The sequence below is a fragment of the Aphis gossypii genome, chromosome 1 (genome assembly GCF_020184175.1).
Source record: "Aphis gossypii isolate Hap1 chromosome 1, ASM2018417v2, whole genome shotgun sequence".
Lineage (NCBI taxonomy): Eukaryota > Metazoa > Arthropoda > Insecta > Hemiptera > Aphididae > Aphis > Aphis gossypii.
In genome coordinates, this window is record NC_065530.1 from 9,379,348 (window position 1) to 9,401,556 (window position 22,209).

Below are 22,209 nucleotides of genomic sequence, written 5' to 3' on the forward strand. Positions count from 1 at the left end.
TAATTAGACAAACATACTTGAAGAATCATATGCTGATGATTCTACTGATATCAACACTTCTGATGATGATACTGGCGACACAGATGATGACGTGTCATTTTGATAACGATTCGAATGCGGTATTGTATTTTTTTTTAACTCAATTAAGTTGGTTATATAATTTATTATAAATACTAGTATTTCAATTTTAACTTTTTTTTAAAAACTTGGTGTAACAACCTGGCTTATTTTATTTCTTTATTTTTTATTTTATTTTTAAACTTATTTTTACCAATTTCAACCCTTTAAAATCAAAAATTTTTAAAAATCCTTTCTTTTTAGTGGGTGTCTGAATCACAAAACTACTGACCAAATTTCATACTCACATCTTCAGCGGTAACGGCTCTGCGTTTATTATTATTAAAGTACACTTTCCTTTATGTATATATAATATATATAGACACTAGTACACTACCAAATGTTAATATTATAACTTTTATAGTTCAAATAAAAGTCATCTACGTCCAATCATATTGTGTAAGATACCCATAGTGAAATTTACAAAATAGACCAATTTTACACAACTGTATGTAATAATATATTTAAATTTTTACGGATGAATTCAGAGTTTGAAAATCACAAATATTCAAATTCAAAGTAAACATACTCATTACTACAGTAACCCACTCATTATCTACCGTTTAATGGAAGTAGAATTTATCTACTTTTTTATTAAATATTGTATGGTAAAAGTTTCGTATAGTTGTTATTTTATAAGTTCTATTTATTAAAATAATTCAATTATTAAAAAAAATACATACATTTTTTTTTTTTTAAGAACACAGTTCACTTTATTTTTTTAATATTCAATTTTTAACGAACGACATCAATATTAAAAATATTTTGTTTGATATATAAATATAATAATAAAAAATAAAAAAAAAATAAGAAGAAGAAGAACACATAATAAAAATTTGTGTTTACAATCGTAATATTAAATTTTAAACAAACAACATTAATACTAAAAAAAATGTTTCTTGGTATATAAATATAAAAGGGCAAATGGTAAAAAACTTTACAAAAAAACAAAAAGTATAAACACTTCAAAATTAGAAAAGAAACAGAAATTGTCATAGCATAATAATATGTATACTATATAGCTATATAGTACATATATGATTTTAAAACTTGTATAAAGTATTGAATTTTTGACGTTTTTCAAGCTGTATATTTCAACATGTTTGCATTAAATTATATCTGCAACAAAACACGTAAGAACTGATATTTTTGATTATATAATTTAATATTGCACAATAAATTTAAATGTTAAATTAATCTAATGATTATTTATAATAAGTAATTTTATTTTAAAATGATTGAGTAATCATTTTTATTTTCACACACTCAAAACTTACTATGTATGTTTTATTTAACCTCCTTCGTTTTAAGACAGTAAGATTAATTATAAATAATAATAAATATTTCTAAGAGGATTTACTAACCGATCCGTACGTAATTTATCCTTTATCCTTTTTCTTCAGTATGGTTTGGTCATTATTTGTGGGGGTTTTTGTAATAAGTAAGGTGAGTCAACATTGGTGAGGGTAGTCAAAATAGGTAAAATAAGTCATCATTGGCTAGGGTTGTCAAAATAGGTAAGGTGAGTCAAAATTGAAGGGGGGTTGTCATTATCGGTGGGTTTCGTCTTAATCGGTTAGAAGTGTCAAAATTGGTATTATTGTCGTCAAAATGCATCATCAGCGTTAAAGGAATCATCATCGCCATCATCCTCTTCATCAGAAAAAGATTTTTCAACTGAGCTTGTCTAATTAAATTTAAAATATCAAAAACATATATATATTATCATAAATAACAGTAGGTATAGTAAAATGAGAACATGTGACTTTTTTTAATTATGATATTATTACAAGAATTATTTGTAGGACTTTATATTATATACAATTTATAAAAAAAAACTTATCTATTTATAATATAATATATATAAATATATTGAACATATTTATATATTATGTATTTACAGATATATTTATAGAAGAAAACGTATCAATATTTTATATTTATTAGTTAGTTATTAAGATCATACATCTGTTAGACTGATCTATTTAGAGTCCGGTGCCGTGTTAAACATTTACAAGTATAAACCATGATTCACAATATATATTTTAGTACCTAACTACCCTTTATCATCTATATTTTGTATAATAAATATAATTATAATGAGTTGATATAATTTTGACAACTATAATATAACCAATCACCCAGGTAAACAATTTCCATCACTCCACTAACTGGGACCAAAGTTCGTAAATTAAAATGTTTCCAATTACTCGTGTTTTAAGAAAATACTAACGGCTGATAAGATATCTTAAATCGATTTATGTATTTGTATTAAGCTTATTGCCGTTTGGTGACCAAATTACAGAATTATATTATCTATTTAATCATCGAACGAATGTATATGATTCATAATGCGCCTTTGTGCATTTTGATTTCTGAAGTATTTAAAACTTTGAGCATTATAAAACTCAGCATATGGAATTTATATAACATACATAAAAACATCTGTACATTGTAGTTATATGAGTATTTAATTATATTTATATATAAATACTCATTAAAGTTATTATTATTAGCTAATTAAATATTAGAATAATATATGGGTACATACGATTGATATAATGTCATCATCTTCTACAGTCAGATCAATTATATCGTGTGCGTTGTAAGAATCATTAGTATTTGATGTGCTACTGAAATCATCATCATCATTATCTTCATCAGATGAAGATTCCTCAACTGAGCTTGTCTAATTAAATTTAAAATATCAAAAAAATATAATATATATCATAAATAATAGTTTAGCAAAATGAGAACATGTGACTTTTTCTAATTGTGGTATTATTACAAGAATTATTTTTAGGACCTAATATAGGAATATATATACAATTTATAGAAAAAAAAGTTATTTATAATATATATAATATATATTTATTAAAAATATTAATATATTATGTGTTTACAAATATATTTATAGATATACCTATATTTCAGAACCTACCTACGCTTAATCAACATAATTTAGTAAAACAAATATCATTATGACTTAATATAATTTTAATATAATATTTTTTTATTTTAACTATAATGTAACTAATTCCGCAGGCAAAAATTTTCCATCACTCCACTAGGTTAGGTTAGGAAATATGGTCCCGTAAACTAAAATTAAATATACAATTTATTTAATTGCCTAGTACTACGTCTAAGAATCAATCAAATAATTAATTGGAAAATGAAATCGGACAGAAAACATGACTAAGTTAACTAATAAAATTATTAAGTATTTAATCTATTGCGTTTGGTGTACAAATTACAGAATTATATTTAAATATCAAACGTAGGTATGATTTATAAAACGCCTTCGTACAGCTTGAATTCCGATGTATTTACCACTTCGTGCCTTATACAATTCAGGATAAGAATTATTTTTTGCATAATTCACACACAAACATGTGCAAATTATAGTTGTATGCATTTTTTTAAATATACTTAGGTACTTATTATACTTATTGTTATTATTTAATAAAATATTAGAATAATACAGGTACATACGATTGAAATAATTGATCCGGCTTCGTCATCTCCGGTGAGGTCGACTATAGAAGATCTAATAATCTAAAAATTTTAAAATTTCATATTCAAAATCAAATTAATAAAATATATTTAAATATTGATTAACTTTGGAAAAGAAAAGTAAATGTTTAAATTGTTTAGATTTGATAAATTTATACGCAGATTATGAATACTAGAGTGTATCAACTGCAAATTATGTTTTATGGCACTACTCCACTATATACATGCCATTTTAAATAATTTATAAATTAAATTGTTTTAGATTATAAATAAAGAAAAACTGAAAATAAAAGATACTGCGTTTAATGAAAATTGACTTGTCTAATATTAATCTCAAAATGTTGTCTAATTTATACTTGTTTGTTTTTTTAATAACATAATTATTATAAGTGTTAAATCATTATCATGAAAGTGTATTATATTTTTTTATAATTTTGTTATTTTATAATTTATGATGTATGACAATTTGTTTGGAAAGCCTATTCCGTTTCGCATTATGAAATTTAAAACATAATATAAATATAGATTTGTCATTCAGGGAGGATGTCATGGCACTATATCCTTTTAAGACAATATCAATAAATTATCATCTATCCTATGCCCTTCTCACCAGTCACATGTAGATAATATTATGGTATTTATTTCTTTATATTTCAATTTTTATTAAGATTCAAGTAAAACCAATAGTTTGAAAACCATCTTAATTTTATTATTTTAGATTTTTAACCAACGAGTAACGGATTGATATTATATAATAATCTTTTTTTTTTTTTTTTGAAGTATTAATGATAAAAAATATATGTAACAAATTCTTATATGTTATCAGAAATTTTATTTAATATTAACAGGTTAATTTATACTATTTGCAATCAATTGATACATTTCACCAAAAAAAAAAAAAATTAACAAATATGTATAGTTCAACATAAATTTATAAATTATCAATTATTATATTTTTATTTTTTTATTTTAGTAGGTCTCTAGGCCACAATTATTATATAAACTTTAAATTATTTTAGACTTTTTCCTTTTTTTTTGTATTATTAATTTTTTTTACTAACAAAATTGGTGGTTTATTTTAATAATTTAAATTACATATCTTAGAGATTTTTAGTTCACATTATCGCTATTGTTGAGGTATATTATATGAATTGATTCTCCTATTATTAGTGTACTATTAATGGAAATATTATAATATATTATTATATAATATTTAGCCTATTAGCGTCATTCATTCTTATTTATTGTATTATATTTATTATTGATTAAAAAAGTTTTGTAGTTAAGTTATTATTTAAAATATATTGTTTTTAAACACTGGTAACTGGTAATGAGATTATCAGTCATAATATATTTAGTCATCACTTCTCTCAAAAAAAATTTGTTTTTTTTTCCATTTTCGTTACTGAAATTTAACAATAGCAAATTTACTCTTTCATATCTCTAAATGATCCGGGAAACAATTTAACTGTATTGGTGTAAGTAAACAGGTACCCGGGAATCAACTTATACGCAGACTACATAATATTCTGAATCCTATATTTGTAATTTTTTTTTTACTTTTTTAAGAATACATATTATATTTAAAATATATATAAAAATATAGGCTTCCATTATCACGATCATTATTAAAAGTTACTCGTATCTACACTAGATAGGTATGTGTAGGTTAGTAATTTAAATTTCATAATTCAATATTTAATGACTTACGTGATTTAATTGTTGTTAATGCAGCGTTCTATAAATTATTTGTAGATTTTTTACATTCATGTAAGTTATATTAAGTATATTATAGTCTTTAAATCTCAAAAATGAAATGATGGTGATAAATAATTAGAAAATTTTTAACCTTACACAAGTGCGTAAGATTCGTCTACCAAAATGGTATATTTTGGCAAAAATGTATCCTGAAAGCACACCTAATGAACAACGCTCATCTACTGAGTGCATATAATAAATACTTGCCCTGAATAAATCTATCTGCATTTACTAATCTTTTAAAGCGTTATAAATTCAATATTTTCAAAAATTGATAATTTTATTGTATGTATAAATTTTGAACAGAATGCATTGTATTTTTTTCTTTTACCATGCTATACTATATTATAGTATTACTATGACTACCTTTACTTATCATAATAATAATAAATATATTTTATAATTTTTAATGGTAAAATAATAAGTCACTTAAAACAAAATAAAAACAAAATAATTGAATTAAATGGTTAGAATTCAATAATAAAATAATAAATAAGTATCAACTCAGAAAGTGATTAATATATTATATTTAAGTAAAAATACTTACTTCGTTCTCCTTGGGTGTTTTTTTATTTAATAGATCACGATATTCGATATTGTCTTCCTCATCGGAAAATCTGTAATCCGAATCAATTAGAAGTACATCATCCTCATCTTCAAGTGTATGTTTTGCAGCATAGAACATAATAATTAACATTGAATATTTATAATTTAAATATATATTTAATTATTTATTTATAGGATGGAAACCCCACAAGCAAACTTTATGTCTTGTACAGTGATGCACCCCCTTTCCTAAAACGGTTATTTTATGATATTCCAATTGTGTCATTGGTTGTGTGTAAAAAAAAAATAGTATAGCACTACTATCAATAGACTAATCTAATTCTTAATTCTCTGATCGACTTGCGGAGATTAAATAAAATCCAAATTATAATTGAGAATTTCTGGTCATTCAAATTTGAACTATAAACTATTTAGTTACTGAACAACGAAAACGTTGAGATATTACTTACCTATAGTTTGCACAATATTTTTTATTCTTTTGGGATAATTATGCTCGTCTTCTATTTGCCTTTTCCTTTTTAGGAAGTACAATGTTTTTGTATAATATTCCATTTTAAATATAAACACTATATTAACGGAACTCAAAACAAATAATTTTATAGAACTAGACTGTTATGACCAATAGGAATATAATATTTATATACGGCTACGTAGAAACCGACCATCGGCAGTATTTGGTTGCGCATTGTTTGTTTTCAGCCAGCACCAAAATAAATAGCTATACTTGTATTTTTATTATTATATTATTAATTGTACGTAGACTTCCATGTATACGAAATATATATATATATATATATAAATTAAGGTACATCAGGTACCTACATCAAACTAAGCATACAAATTTAGTAAGTAGATAATATGCTTTTTTACAATGTTTTATATTGAGTGTAGCGATAAATATATTGATTTTACAATGGTGTGTTATTTTGTGTGTATGTGTGTGTGTGTGTATGTCTGTTATAACACGATAAGTAGTCTAAAAATACTTTCATCTTCTAAAATGAAAAGCAGGGTTTTGATAGAAAATTTTATTTAGTTAGTGTTTTGAAAGATCAGTAGTAAAAATCTCCTAAAATTATAAGGAAAACAGCATGAATTTTTTTTTTTACATTTTTTTTCTGAAATTTTTTTTAAAAATTATTTGCTTTATAGAAATAATTGAAAATTTAACACAACGATCTTCTTCATGAGTTTTTTTTTCTATTAAGAAATATCAAAAATCTACAATCAAAATATTTTTTTTAAGAGTTTAAAGTTAGAACTTTAAAAAACTTATCAACATTTCAAAAATGTATAAATTATTTATTGTTTTTAGAAATCCATAATTTTTTTTAATTGTATGTCTAAGAATTCTACATTTAATATTAAGTTACAGACAGAGAATTTAAAAGAACATATATGACACATTTTAAAGTTCAAGAGGTAGAATGCATGCATTTGGATTTTGGAATAACACTCTTTATAAAATTTTACTTTTTCGTTTTTATGTACATTTATTTTTTAAGTAATACACCTTATCCGCATGAATGTGAAGTTCCAAAAGTCAAAACTTACTCCTTCTCACAGATAATATATACAATGTTATTTTTTAGATTAGGTTAGCAAATTGCTACTACTATGCTATATATTATATAGTATATATGCATTGCGTTGAGCACTGTAATGAATTCGTTTAATTTGAATTGAATTAAATACCATTATAGTATACTAAAAATAATTTTGAAAATTTTTTATCAGCTCTTTACAAGTACATTTTAAATATATGCCTTTTGATATTTCTTTTAAATTAATTCATTTTACTAATAGTTTGATTTAATTTTGGTCAAAAACATTGCATTTATTTTTATTACCATTTAATTGTTATAAAAATGAATAATATACCTTATACCTATTCATTGTATTTATTTTTTAATTTTATATTACCTTAAAGTCAAATAAATAAGTCCATAGCATAATTAATTAATATCTTAATATTAATCTATTTAATATATTAACAACATGGCCAAATATAAAAAAAAATCATAGTACACGAAAAATAATAGTCCTCCTCGAATAATGTTTTTAAATAATAATAAAATTGTTAAAATTGTTTTTCATTATAAAAATATGAAATTTCGTCCAAATTCAGACATAAAAGATGTATACATACATGATAGTAACTTATTTTAAAAATTTATAAAAAAAAATATGTATAAATAGCTCAAAAATAATCAACATATATTGTCAATTATACTATATGAAGGTTAAGCTAACATAAACAACTGGTGAAAATGTTAAATATTTAGTTGATTTAAAAATATTTGTTTTAAAATATACCAAAAAAAAAAAAAAAACGAAATTGATTTTTCTAAAAACCAATTGTGTGTATAAAGACTCGTTTTTCCTTATTTGTCTTGTTTATTTTTCCTTATTACTTTGAAAAATACAGGGATATTTTAATTTTAACCTTTTTGTATACAAACGAAATCCAATTTACTATATGAAACTATTCTCAAAGTTAATGATCAAAGTATTTTACTATATTTTATCATAAAAATAGATAGCATGTAGAATGTAGATTGTAAAATCAATACAATCTTTGCTCCGTTTAAAACCAAAAATATTGTCCACTAATACTATGTTATGTACCTGTATTGCCTATACAATGCGCCATGTTGTAATTTTATCGATTTTTTAATGATTTTAAAAGATCAGTAAAGTTACAGAGTACTCGATTTTATTCACTTATCTTAGTATAATATATTATAAGTCTAATATAAAACAAAATATATTATTATGATCCCTAGAAAATTCATTATTATTTGAGAGATTCCATCATTACCACACAATCAATTTATAATACCATACTTGATGAATACTATGAATATTAAATACATTTATACTTAATACTTCTCACTTTCTCACATAAAACTGTATTTATAACAAAAATTAATTGTATATATTTTCATGGAATATTGGGAGGGAAACCTATACGAAACTAAGAAATAATTATAGAGTAGATCAGATTACATGCAAGTCGTTAAAATTTACAGAATATTTAAATATTTTAATAATACGTTTTCAATAATTCCATATCACATTTTAATAGTAAACACTTAATAAATAATAATCATAAATGGTTAATATCAATATTTAAACATAAATTTATGGTTACAGTGCAACATAAACGAATGATCAGAAATTCTTGTTTCAAAAGTGTGAGATATCTATTAAATTCTATAAAAGAACATAAAAACAAAATATTTCACTTAGATACATTCCATAAAATTTAGTAAACCAATCAGTTTAGACCAACTGAAAACAAAATGTTATTTTTTATGTGTATGTGACTGATTTTTCACAAAAAAAAAAAACGGTTAAAATACATTACTATACGATCAATAAATAACATAAAATATTTGTAAAAACTAGTTATTAAGAACTACGATCGATACAAGAATACAATAATATTTAAGACTTAAGAATATAACAGTCGTTTATGTATATTGTATATTGTACATATTATACATAATATAAAACTCAATACGTATCGATCAGTCGTATGTTAAATTTAATAATAATAATACAATATTGTATGAAATCGATTATGAAGTAATACCGTGTCGGGTCCTCCGGTTGATTGGACGTACATAAACATAAAATAATCACAAAAAATGGTGTTGATAATTTACTGTATAAACTCACGAAATCATAATTACATTATAGCAGTGATTCTCAAACTCTTTTTTCGCGGAGACCTTATGTTCCAAAAAAAAATTATATATTTTATAAGCCCCAAAAATCAGGAATGTCTATTTGAGACAAAAATAATTTATAAAAATAATAATATAAATATAAAAATTTAACTAACATATTATATAATATATAAATAATTTAAATTAAATTAATATAGATGTGTCCACAAAAATATGGAGCACAGATTGAGAACCTCTGCATTACAGCAATGTTCGAAAACAGCTGATGATATTTATGTATTTCTTTTCTTTTGCGACTTCTAAACAGTGTTTGAGCGTAAAGTCCATTAGCGTCGCTGCTGCATTTTTATTCTCCATGTTTAGTTATGAATTCTAATTTCTTCTTGTTGGCTGGCAAAAAATATTGGTTCATATGCACGTTATTGGCGTATTGTCCGTTCAAGTTTCCTTTCGGGTAATAATTAGCCACTACGAATATCCGACCAGACCGACTGCACGCTTTTCCAATACCCAACTCTTTCGTGTTCGACCAAACGAGTTGTGTAAAAGGACCTATGTATAATGTATTAATTTATATCTTGATATTGATGATTTTTTTATTGCTATTTAAAACTATTTTCATGATAAGAAAAAAATATATGCCGTAGATCAACGACACTGATTTACCCGAATTTATGTTGGCCGAGTACATTTTCGGATTTTTTCTTGGCTTATAAACTCTCGAAGAGGAATACCATTCACGAACCACGTCCTTTCCTGCGTCTCAGTTAAATAAAAATATAATTTAACAAATATGTATTTTTTCCTGGTCTTAACTTAATGCGTTGCGTCAAAAATATTTACCCTCGATTTCAGTTGTAGTCGGTTTCCTGCAGAATAGATTCTGTCCGTAATTGCTTTTATTCTGATAAGCAAAAGTATCCGTATGAGCTAAATGATTAGCCCAGTTTTGCGCTTCTTCGCATAACTATAAAATCCAAAGAGTTTAATTTAAGAGGTATAATAAATCGGTATTATAGTAAGTACAACATGTATATTAGGTGATTTGTTGTCATCTCAATATAATAATTAAAAACTTTGTTAAAAATGTATAGACTATTCTTTGACATAATATTATAATCCTAAATTATTTATGCTTCGATCAAATTATCAGTCTCTTGAACATCTACTACAATATAGGTCCCCTATTATTCATAGAGAAACTAACACAATATTATTGTTTTTAACCACTTAACAGTTCTATAAGTTATAATCATTAACCATTATAAAGTTGTGAGGATTGTCTTTCCACAAGGTAGGTACCTAATTGATATTTGCAGTTATTAACATTTTTATAACGTCTAAATTTTACTATTTATATTTTGAACAGCCGTGTAGTCACCGTTTTTAATTTCGATTTACCTTTTTAGGGCGTGTCCTAGTAGAAAACCATGGTGCGTGTGGAATTAAATCACATTTAAGCGAATTAAATTATAACAAAACGGATTTCCATGAAACCAGATAGCAATTCGAACCACGCTTACATTAAAATATAATAATAACAGTTATAAGTACAATTCTCGACCATGGTTGCACGAGTACATCTAAGATGGATAATCATTTAAATATTTATTTTATAAATTACATTAATTTATCTTTAGAGGGAATAATATTATATATAAACGTATATTATATTTTTAATTTAATTAAGTACTTAATATCTATTATCGTGTTCTTATATAATAATGTATGTTAATCTCTATATTATTATTATGGTATATAATTATGATATAACGTAAAAATAATAATTTAAGTTTTGAGACAAATTATTATATTTTCATAACACTATATAAATAACAAATATTCCTGTTAACTAAAATTAATAAATATACTATTATTCAGTATCCTATGAAATAGAAAAAAAATAAACCTAGAAAAAAATAGTTTTTTTTTATGTACCTATCTACTTATAAACCATTGAACTGAGTTTGATGCTTATAATAATAACACTATGTATTATACTATAGGGCTAAGACATACAAAACATTACTTTTCTTTTTCAACTTAATTAATTATAATAAAATATTTTAAAGGTTATGTAAATTAATAATATATTAGATTTAAAAATATTTTCAGTGTATTTAGATTGAAAATTCATGTTATTTTAATTGTTTGTAAACATTTACATTTATTTTATAATTAACTTAATCAATGAATTATTATAATTGAATTGAACGACACATTATCATCTGTTACAACTAATATTGGCGATGTTATAAAACCAAACTTAAATATTTTAACAAAAACAAGACGCATTACCCATGAGTTATGAAATATTCGGTATTTTGTTTGTTTTGTAATATATTAACGTACCCCTACCCTCAAGATTACGACTCACGTGTGGACTCAAGACTAATTCGGTTGATCTATGAAAATGTCTGTAGAAATTGTGCCAAAACAAACAGTTTTTAACGAAATCACTGGGCGTCCAGTAGTTGACAAACTTGTGATCCCTGTTGCTCCGGATCTTGTTCCCGAGTACCTTCATAAAACGAAAACAATTATTATATTGGATATTACATATACTAGCAAACAGAGAATCGACAGTGAGGTATTTGTGGTGAGTTATATATCTTACACGTTAATTTATATTTTATAAATAGAGGTCTCCACGTTTTTTTTTTACCGTGATTGCTTTCAGTCATGAACATTATACCCTTAAGGTCAGTGTATAATATATTACAATAATAATAATAATTATATAATATGATGATAATAATATTCAGAGTATAATATATATTATAATACATGTATATTACATACATATATATATAGGTATTAGGTAATGTATATATAGTATATACAATATACATATATGCGTAGGTAGTTTTAATCGCCGAGGACCTTGCACCGCGCGTGATTTATGGGGACGGTGTGGCGCCGTCATGCACCCCAATCCACTGCACCTCGTAACAGCTGAATAATAATATTAAAGGTAAGGAGATTATACGGAAAAATAGATAAGGACGAACGTCAAGCCGATAAAATTACGGCACGCTATTTCGACCAGTCGTTCACTATCGGTTGGACGAGTTAACGGGACGTCGTGCTAAAAACGAATAAACCTAAATCGTCTTTGGCTCAGTAGAATGCAATAATAGTATGGTATACTTGTGTAGCTCTCAGAGGTATAATAATACAAAACAAAAAGCATTGGAACGTTTGTTGGGTACCTATTCAAGGCATTGTAAACAATAGCCAATGAATACATCATTGATCTGCATATATAATTTTATAGTTAAAATAAATTTGATCCAGAAACACTTTGCTCGGTAGTTCTAAATGAAAAATTAAATCTTGTATCGACTGCAATACTACGCAACGATCGATAAAGAGTAGTATGAATAGAATATACTCGGTAATTGCAGGTACCTTCGTTCTAGAAGGGCACAGCTCAACGTCAAAACGTTTTAATAATACCTAAGTGTCGTTTGATATATTAATATTATGACTTTAAAATTATTAACGTTTCTATTCTATGAAAACGATCGTAAGGTTCCTGCCTTTAAAGTTTCTATTTTTTAACTTTTCATTGTAAGTAAAATGATAATAATTCTTGACGATTTTTTTTTAAACATTTCAATAAAAATAGGTCTTTAAAACTTAGGATTTAAATAATTTTTGATTTTACGTTTTTTCTTTGATATCTTGTATATTGTCGAGACGTTTCCAATACGGAGTGTTGAATAATACTTTATAACTCGAGCCATACAACAATGATAATAGTATAGTATTCATTTATGCATAGGTACTAAAAAGATCCACTAAACTACTAAAGTATCCACCAATAATATTGTGTTTCAGGTACTATACAAATAGATGGCTCTTCTGTGTCGTGAGACCTTGAATTTTTCGCACTTATTTTACAGCAAACGAAAATGTTGGTTATAATAACAACAAATAAAATATACATAATATAATACATAACTACATGTACCTATTATATTATATTATCCATTTGCGCACGCGATCCAGGCGCAGTGCACGACGCTTTACACGAGCTCACTCGCGTGGGCTATAATATTATCTCATAGTCGACGTGTTAATTTTTCGTATTTTTTTTTTTCTTATCTAAAACTACTTTGTAATACAACGCGTATTAGTATACTGATTAAATAGGATTATAGTGTTTTTTTTATTTTTATACTCAAATAGATCGTGTTTTATTTTGAAATATTTATTATACTCTTGACGCTTCATTTTAGTGTGTATTTTTTTTTTTTTTTGTTTCTCGTTACTTTTAATGACATGTATTCATCTACCTACCTACCAACAGCGTTTTTATTATTTCTCAACGTGTTATAAAACCATTTCTAAATTGCATTTATTCATTCGTATTTTCTATTTACGATTTACGTGTACGATATTCTCGAGAATTATTTTACGTGTCTTATATGTTTCTATTATATTATATATCTATACATTTTTATAGTTTATTGTTTTTCGATTACAACAATATTTCCAAATCGGACGTGATACGCGGAGTGGTGCTTTAGAACTATTAGCTACAGAATTATATCCTATCAAATTACTACTCAGATATATTAAATAAAATTCACAATTTGTTTGTTTAAACTTTAAACTATTTCCATAAAGCAGTATTATCCGGAGTATTATTTAATAACAATCTACTTTCGAACATTCATTGGAATGCGCTAAGGTAGATTTGAATAAAAAAAAAATAATCAAACGTACAAGGATAATTAAAAATGTATCATCCTGTATAATATTGTGACGCATGTAAATACACAATATATACATACTTTATACGTGACGTTGAAACGTTTTAATTTACCTATATAATCGGCATGCAAAAGCAATGTAAATAAAAACGCTTCTTATTTTTACCATTGCATGACTAAAGTATAGATTTTAGGCAAACTTTTTTGAAACGATTTCGTGAGTCGTTAAACCAGCGGCTATTATTTTTGTTTCCGGGGTAAAAAAATAAGAATATTCAAATAAATTACCACCATGTATAAATCTCGGTTTTTGAATAAGTCTACTCATACGAATACATATAATACTTGTATATATGTTATATTTAAGTCTATATAAAAAATTAATTACCTTATAAATTATAATAAATAAAATATATTTATTTCATATTATCAATGGCATATCATAGATTTATTAATTTTGAGTATTGATATTCTTTGTATTGGACGTTGTCGTTAAGTATAAATAATGTTAATACAGTAATTATACATTAATGTAATTTAACTAAATATAACTATCGTTAGGTCTGAAATTTCGATTAAAAGCTGAGAGTGCTGAAATCCTTATTTTTCAGTTAATTATGTGACCTCAGATTATGGGAACGTAATAATAAATGGTTATTACAGTATTTTTTTAGTACAAGAATAATAATATACGCTTAAGAACTGTTACATAGTTGTGTTATAGTTTTTTTTTTCACTACTATGTAGTCACTACACATTAAAAGTTATTACTTTGTTAAATTAGACGTTCATGATTTATAAAAATTGAATTTATAAACAGAGTAGTATGAAAAATTGACATTATCTAGTTATATTAAAATTGCTCACTGAATCGTATATTGTTATGTTCTGATATAACATGTATTAGATATTTAAATAATATTCTTGAACGCATGAGTTCATTTTTACAAACCATAATATTGTCTGTACTATAGTTAGTAATAGTCTGATGTATGGCAGATCGTATATAACTTGTAATGAGATTACATCAGCAAGAAAGAAATTATTAGATCCATTATACTTGTCCGATTTCTTTAGCGACTATAATGATTTCTATCTATCCACTAACTGATAAGTTCCTATCACTACTTAGTGCAAACCATGTTAGTTACCTTTTGCATTATTTTTGGCAACTGGTCCATCGTTACCTTGGTCCGGGTGTGGGGTGGTGACGATGTTTGGTTATCAGTCGCGATCCACGGCTTGATGGCCTCACAGGTCTGCACTAAACACCGAATGTACCTGACTGTTTCCGCATTGTCCCTGCGTTTGTCCGGCGTCCAATAACGTCCATTGTGAGCGACCGGTGATGGTCCTGTAGTCCTAATCGGCGGTAGCTGTAGCGCATCCATTGCTAACATTTTCCGGCCAACGTCTACTAGAGCGGCTGAGTATCCGGCATCGGAAAGCGAACCGGAATCTCCGCCGTTGCCACCCCCACCAGCTGCCCCGCGAATGTTCATTGTGAATTGGACACGGATATCTCATGCACATTTGATGTTTTTTGTTATCAACATGGCTTAAAACATGAATTTGTGGATAAATCATAAACGAATGTCATCGACAATATTAGTCTACGTGCAAGGTGAATAATTTAATAGTAGGTCAAAATATGTTACTTTCACGACTAAATTAGAAAAAAAAATATTAATCATTTAAGGTTTTGAATTTTATTTTAAGTTTTAGTTAGTACTCTGAATCGTTCTATAAAATATTGTAAACATGGGTACATATTATTGTATAATTTGTAAACCTAGAATATTGATTTTAATTATTTACCAACAATTAATGTTTAGATAATTAAATTTTAACTATTGCAAAGAAATTTCAACACTGATATTATTGCATGTACCAGTGTAGCGTGTTTCATAAATTGAACGAAAAATCTCTAAAAAATAAGACATTAAACCGCGATAGATTAAAATTGATTTTCTTGAAATATCGAGTTTCTTAAAAATGAACAACAGACAGGCAATTTAGTGAGTGTAAATATTGTTTTTAAGCTTACCAAAAAATCTAGCGTCGTTTGTAAAAATAAAACCGACAGTATTATTTTGTTTTTTAAACAATACATAACCGAGCAGGTACTATGTCAAAACAATTTCTTTTTAAATTTTAATCAGTTCTTATGTCAAATACACATCGAGATGATGTGACAGCTGGCAGCCGATGTTCCACAAGAGTCTATAAATTGTATTATAGCGCCGTTAAATATTAAGCAATAAACAATTTAAACTTTCGCAGTGTCGTATTATGATAACAATAATAGTGATCACTAGAAATTATCGTCAAGAATAATATCGATATAACATTATTAATTACTTTACTTTAATTTTGATATACTTAAATAATATTATTGTATACAACCGGCGTGACTTATCCCGTTCAACATTACGGAGTACTGACGAAAGTATAATAAATAAATAAATTTTACCACGATCACTCTTATTATTATCATTTGTACAACAATGAAAAAATAGAATTAATAATAAAATAAAATATTCACAATCAAGATGTGGTATTTTGCACAAAAACTACGCTATTATGGCATAAAGTTTAATAATATTATCGTACCTTCAATTGTTCGGTGCAGTGCAAACGACTGACCGCGTTCTATAGTCAACGTGCGCCGCGTGGAGCGAATTCGCTAGTGAGCCAGTCGTGACTATGACAATAGTGTTGTTACAATAATAGTATCCTGCGCCCGTCGCGTTTCAAAAAAAAAAAAACGTCTGACATCAAAGCGCACAATCCTATGAAAAGGGTGGTTAAAATGGTTAAACTTACATGTTTATTCTTTTTCAACACAGTAATGTAAGTACGTAAGTATATATGTAGTTAAATTACATAACTCGGAGTCCAATATAAAAATAACGTTATGTCAGCGTTGTTCGTTCGACGACGAAGACAAAGTTTGATATATTGTATTCTAACGTGACTGCGTTCTAACAAATTTCACTAATCAGCATAATAATAAACAGGATTAAACTAAAGTAAAATACGTAAAATTATTTCATATTTTATTACAAAACAACCATATTTGAAATTTTTTCATCAGATTTATCATAAAAACAGTAACTGCAATAAAACAAAAAAATATACATCACAGTGAATTCAATTGTATTTTTTATTATTATTTTTTGTCAACTTAAGAAGTTTATAACGGTGCAATGCGGTTATATTAATATTCATCTATTCATATGTACATATTCGTGCACAGTCCTTATTGTAATATATCACATTTCTATCGTTATACTGTTAACTTGCAGATATAATACTTAATAGTACGAAAGACAACATATTTAAAAAAAACAAATTAAAATTGTTTGGTTTATGTATTTATGTAAAGAAATATGATATTTAAATTATGTAACCAAAATTTTCAATGTAATTTGTTCTTTTTCAATCAAAAAGCATGATATTAAAATCATTCAATTTGAAAATAATAAAATTATAACCAAGTATATAGAACTAATATTAATTTCTTTCAATCTTATTTTTATTTGAAGAGTATATTTGTATGAAAATTACTAAATTACTAATTTTATGAAACGTATTATATTACATATTATATCATTAATAGATATGTAAGAAAACTACAAAAATTAAATATTTTTATTAATAGATTACATAGAAAATTTGTTTTTTTTTTTTATAGAATGGCAAGGTAATAATAATAATAAAAACTAAATTCTATAAACCACGCACTACAAATTGATTTTTTTTTAGATTCATTTTATATGATATTAACATGATAATATAATTATAATAATGATATTTGAAAGACATGATATTATTATTTTTACCATAAATGTTACATTAATCATTATATCCAAACCCTTATAAAGTTATAACAAAATTGAAAAAATTAAATAGACTAAATTATAACATTTTAAATTGTATAATATAATATTTAAATTAAATTCCAACGAGTAGAAAAATAATAAGTACTAGTTTTATATACTTACTGTATATAAGCGTAGTATACTATTTTCACTATACTTTTAGTAAAGTGTATTGATTAAAATTATTACATTGATTTTAGTAACCTATTCAAACATGTTTAAGCAATGATACACATTATACAAAATAATAATTTCTACAAGAACATATTTTTATCGTATGGTTTCCATTATAATACACTGTATATTATGTTATAATTTCCTCTGACTTAGTAAAATCAGTAAGTAATAATGTCCATAATTCAATTCAATCATTTATACAAATATTAAAAGAGCTTTTGACATAGTAGATAAATTTTTAATTAATTAATTATTTAAAATCAATGTGGTCAGTGGTTAAATTATTTTGTGGTTTAAATTGTTAGGTATAATTATTTATCTGCTAGAACCCAACAAGTAAAAAGTTTTTAAAAGAGTTTTTACTTGTCAAATATCATTGTATCGTCTAGAGTGCTATGATAGTAATACAATATTATAATATATGCCATTATTATTTAATTTATTTATCAATGATATTGGGTTGTCATTTCGTTATTTCAAATTTTTATTATTCAGGGACATAGATGGTTTTTTAAACTTTTTATTTCACTTTTAAGAATAGACGATTGTACTAAGTAACAAAAAGATTCAAATCAATATCAACTTTGAGGTATAAATAATATTATTTTAATATTAATTAATATTCACAAATATCTAGATATAAAATAATATTGTATCTCAGTATTACATTAATAATAGTAAACTTATTAAAGTGGCTTCTGTTAAAGACGTATGACGTATTACTCTTATGAAATATTTAACATTTACTGATCATATTAATATAATATGTAATAAAGTTCTTTTCGTCTTTAGATATTTAAAACAAAATTTCTAGACATCAATGATCCTAAGTGCTTATGAATTCTTTATTATTAATTTGATATGGTATATTCTGGAATACTATTTATTGCAAAAAGTATAATCATGATTACCTTAAAAAAATAAGAAAAATATCAAAATCGAATTCTATGTATGTTAGGCGTTAGTACATAAATGTCATTAAGATGAATATTACCACAGACAATGACATCTAACGAATTTAAAATAAAATCTTGTTAAATTTCAAAATAGTCTGTCCTGAAGTTACGTATTTTATCCCTCTTAGTATCACATATTTTATACTATGCTCCAATCACACATTACACGATCCAACGCACTAGATAAACGTATGTCTTTTTACACCGGTTAATCAAATGTTACTGTTATGGAAAAAAACTGAAAACATTTGATTTTTTTTCAATTCTCTACAAAAGTTAAAACTTGTTTAAAAATAAAAATTATGAATTAAAAATAATACCCCATTATATTACTTATTATTAACTGGTATATTTTATATATGTAATTATTTATTCATCTTAATTAGTTTTTTAATATTTAAAATTCTTTAAAATAAGTGATATTAATAATATATATCTATCATTAATATTATTTGCTTTACTTTATATTCATTTTCATTTTTTTATCTACGAATTTATTACTTAATTAATCTATACCTGGACTCAGTGTCTTTAGATGTAATTGAATTAAGTAATAATAATAATAAATGTAATTGTTTATTATTATATCATAAATTTGTTGTATAAAAACCAAAATTAAGTTAACAGATTTTCAATGTTAAACAATAATAATAATAATAATAATATACTTTGTATTTTTATAGTTGATCATAATAAGATAAAACAATAAAGTTAGTTTTCGATATCGAAATTACAACAGAATTAAAATACCTAATGTTATAATTATATTATATACATATTTATGGTACTTATAATATTATATGTAATATGAGTCACAAAAAATACAACTTAAAATTAGAATCTACTCAATTTAATTTTCAATATTGGAAGAAGCCATTATCTAAAATATTATGGTTATACATATTATAAAATAATATAGTCGAGTCTCGATAACTCGAACCTCGATAACTAGAAAACCTCTATAACTCGAATTTCTTTTTGTCCCTATGGAATTCTTAAACACTTAATGCAATATTTGTAACTCGAAAAATACATAAGTCGAATTAATTTTTACCTCCCTTGAAATTTGAGTTATCGAGACTCGACTGTATTACTTATACTTAATATAAAATATATAAATAATCGATTGTCTACATATTTGAACAAAAAATAATTGTATTATTGTATACGCATTATACACAATTGAATATTTTATATAAAATAAATATTAAAATATTTGAATTTATCATAAATGGCTGAAATTAAAACACTGAGAAAAAGTTTTTATAGGTCTTTACAGGTCAAATAAAGAATATTCCAAACTCTTACACTTCAAAATATTAAAACCTATAATTATATTATATAAACTGACTTAACATTTCTATGATTGGATTGGACAGTTGCACCCCCATTACAATTGTCTCAATGCTGCTAGCGTTCTAAAATTATGTGTACATTAAATTACACTATTATAATTACCTATATAATATTTTATATTGTGATTAATTAATTATCTAATATTAATTTTAGTATTAATAATTTATAACGTATTTACACTTTTTTTATTTTTTTATTTTAGTTTTATTATGGTTCTTTTATAGTTTTTTTTTTTTTTTTATCTAAAGAAATTGTTATTTGATTTAACATAACAGTAATCTTATTATAAAAGTGAAAGCAATGCAAATTTATAAGGTGAATCATTACTGATATATATATTATATATATATATATCAGTAATGATTAATTCGTTTTTTCTTTTATTGGCTTCTATTGGTATAACAACCAATTATTTATATGATTTTTTTTTTTTTTTGAAATCTCGCATTCATAAAACAACTGAAATTACGCCGATAACTTAACATTCATAGTTATACATTTCCAAATATACCTACTATTATTAAACATAACTTTCTGCAATATTATTACTATTGATATTTGTTTGTAATTTTAGTTAAAAATATATCAGGTAGATATAATTATTTTACGATACAGTTTTTACAACATTCAATGGATAAATGTATTTCAAACTCCATGGTCCACGACGACCTTATTGTTTTCATCGGTAATGAAAAAAAAACCAGACAACGTTCACTGAAAACATTGTAACGATCGAAAAATTTTATAAAAATGTTTTGTAACAAATTATCATGTTTATTGTTCCAATATTTTGTAATTACGTTTTACACTCATAAGGAAATAAATGATTTTTACAAGACAGACTAATATGATATATTTATATTTAATATTTTTTGAAGCGTTGAATGTGTGTATGTCATATTGCCACACTACTGTTACTGGAGATGTGTCACAAGAATAATCAATAAATAATACACGATACCTAATGTTGGATATTTAATACCAATAATAGAATTTATCATGAAATACACGCTGGTATCGACGATACCGCTAAATCCGTTATGTCAACATATCAATAATGGTCGGAATGCGTATAAAAAACGAATAGGCTTAATAAAGTTAATCCTCATTAAAATTATGTCACGGTACAGGTGATGTTTTTTTAGTGCTGTCTATACTGTGTATGAGTACCTATAATATACCAGGACATGTATTTAAGTAAAAATTCGTTGCACATTATTTAGAATTAAACTGACGTGTAACGTTTGCGTTTATCGCTATCATTTTTTAAAATTAAAATGATTGATAAACTTATCAACTATTTGTCTTAGTAGGTACACAATTTTCTTAACGGCAAAATTTGTATTTTTGTATTTATTTCGTATAAACTTTTAGTATATAATAATATTGTTATGTCGGTTTTTAGAATACCAACTCTAATAATAGGTACTAAAAGCCGACGGATTTAAAATAACAAAAATTGAGC

The 22,209-nt window shown here is 25.0% G+C and overlaps 2 protein-coding genes across 4 annotated transcripts; both read right to left on the bottom strand.

Annotated features, from left to right (window-relative positions):
- Positions 1–943: 943 nt before the first annotated feature.
- LOC126555865 (suppressor of Mek1-like) lies at positions 944–6,568 on the bottom strand. The gene is made up of 6 exons (XM_050210789.1): positions 6,405–6,568; positions 5,936–6,042; positions 3,610–3,672; positions 2,669–2,806; positions 1,482–1,804; positions 944–1,236 (listed from the first exon to the last, which is right to left on the bottom strand). Exons 1-5 carry the CDS (start codon positions 6,505–6,507, stop codon positions 1,724–1,726), a joined length of 492 nt encoding a protein of 163 aa, XP_050066746.1. The 5' UTR covers positions 6,508–6,568; the 3' UTR covers positions 944–1,236; positions 1,482–1,723.
- A 2,519-nt stretch (positions 6,569–9,087) lies between these two features.
- Positions 9,088–17,286, bottom strand: LOC114123104 (uncharacterized). 3 transcript variants are annotated; one of them, XM_050210776.1, is made up of 7 exons: positions 16,985–17,279; positions 16,419–16,594; positions 15,523–15,929; positions 12,028–12,171; positions 10,494–10,617; positions 10,317–10,406; positions 9,090–10,202 (listed from the first exon to the last, which is right to left on the bottom strand). In XM_050210776.1, exons 3-7 carry the CDS (start codon positions 15,871–15,873, stop codon positions 9,997–9,999), a joined length of 915 nt encoding a protein of 304 aa, XP_050066733.1. In that variant the 5' UTR covers positions 15,874–15,929; positions 16,419–16,594; positions 16,985–17,279; the 3' UTR covers positions 9,090–9,996. The 3 variants fall into 3 exon arrangements, with proteins under 3 accessions (XP_050066735.1, XP_050066733.1, XP_050066734.1); XM_050210778.1 differs by lacking the exon at positions 12,028–12,171 and having other exon boundaries at positions 9,088–10,202; positions 16,985–17,286; XM_050210777.1 differs by lacking the exon at positions 16,419–16,594 and having other exon boundaries at positions 16,985–17,280.
- Between the last annotated feature and the right edge of the window lie 4,923 nt (positions 17,287–22,209).

Excerpts from the sequence above, each read along its gene's own strand:
- LOC114123104 (XM_050210777.1), bottom strand. The coding sequence starts at position 15,873 with ATGAACATTCGCGGGGCAGCTGGTGGGGGTGGCAACGGCGGAGATTCC. Across the intron at positions 10,618-12,027 it reads AATTAGTCTTGAGTCCACAC|TTATGCGAAGAAGCGCAAAA; the intron begins GTGAGTCGTAAT and ends TGGATTTTATAG. Across the intron at positions 10,407-10,493 it reads GACTACAACTGAAATCGAGG|GAAAGGACGTGGTTCGTGAA; the intron begins GTAAATATTTTT and ends ACTGAGACGCAG.
- LOC126555865 (XM_050210789.1), bottom strand. The coding sequence starts at position 6,507 with ATGGAATATTATACAAAAACATTGTACTTCCTAAAAAGGAAAAGGCAA. Across the intron at positions 6,043-6,404 it reads AAATATTGTGCAAACTATAG|ATGAGGATGATGTACTTCTA; the intron begins GTAAGTAATATC and ends ATACACTTGAAG. Across the intron at positions 3,673-5,935 it reads AAACACCCAAGGAGAACGAA|ATTATTAGATCTTCTATAGT; the intron begins GTAAGTATTTTT and ends TAAAATTTTTAG.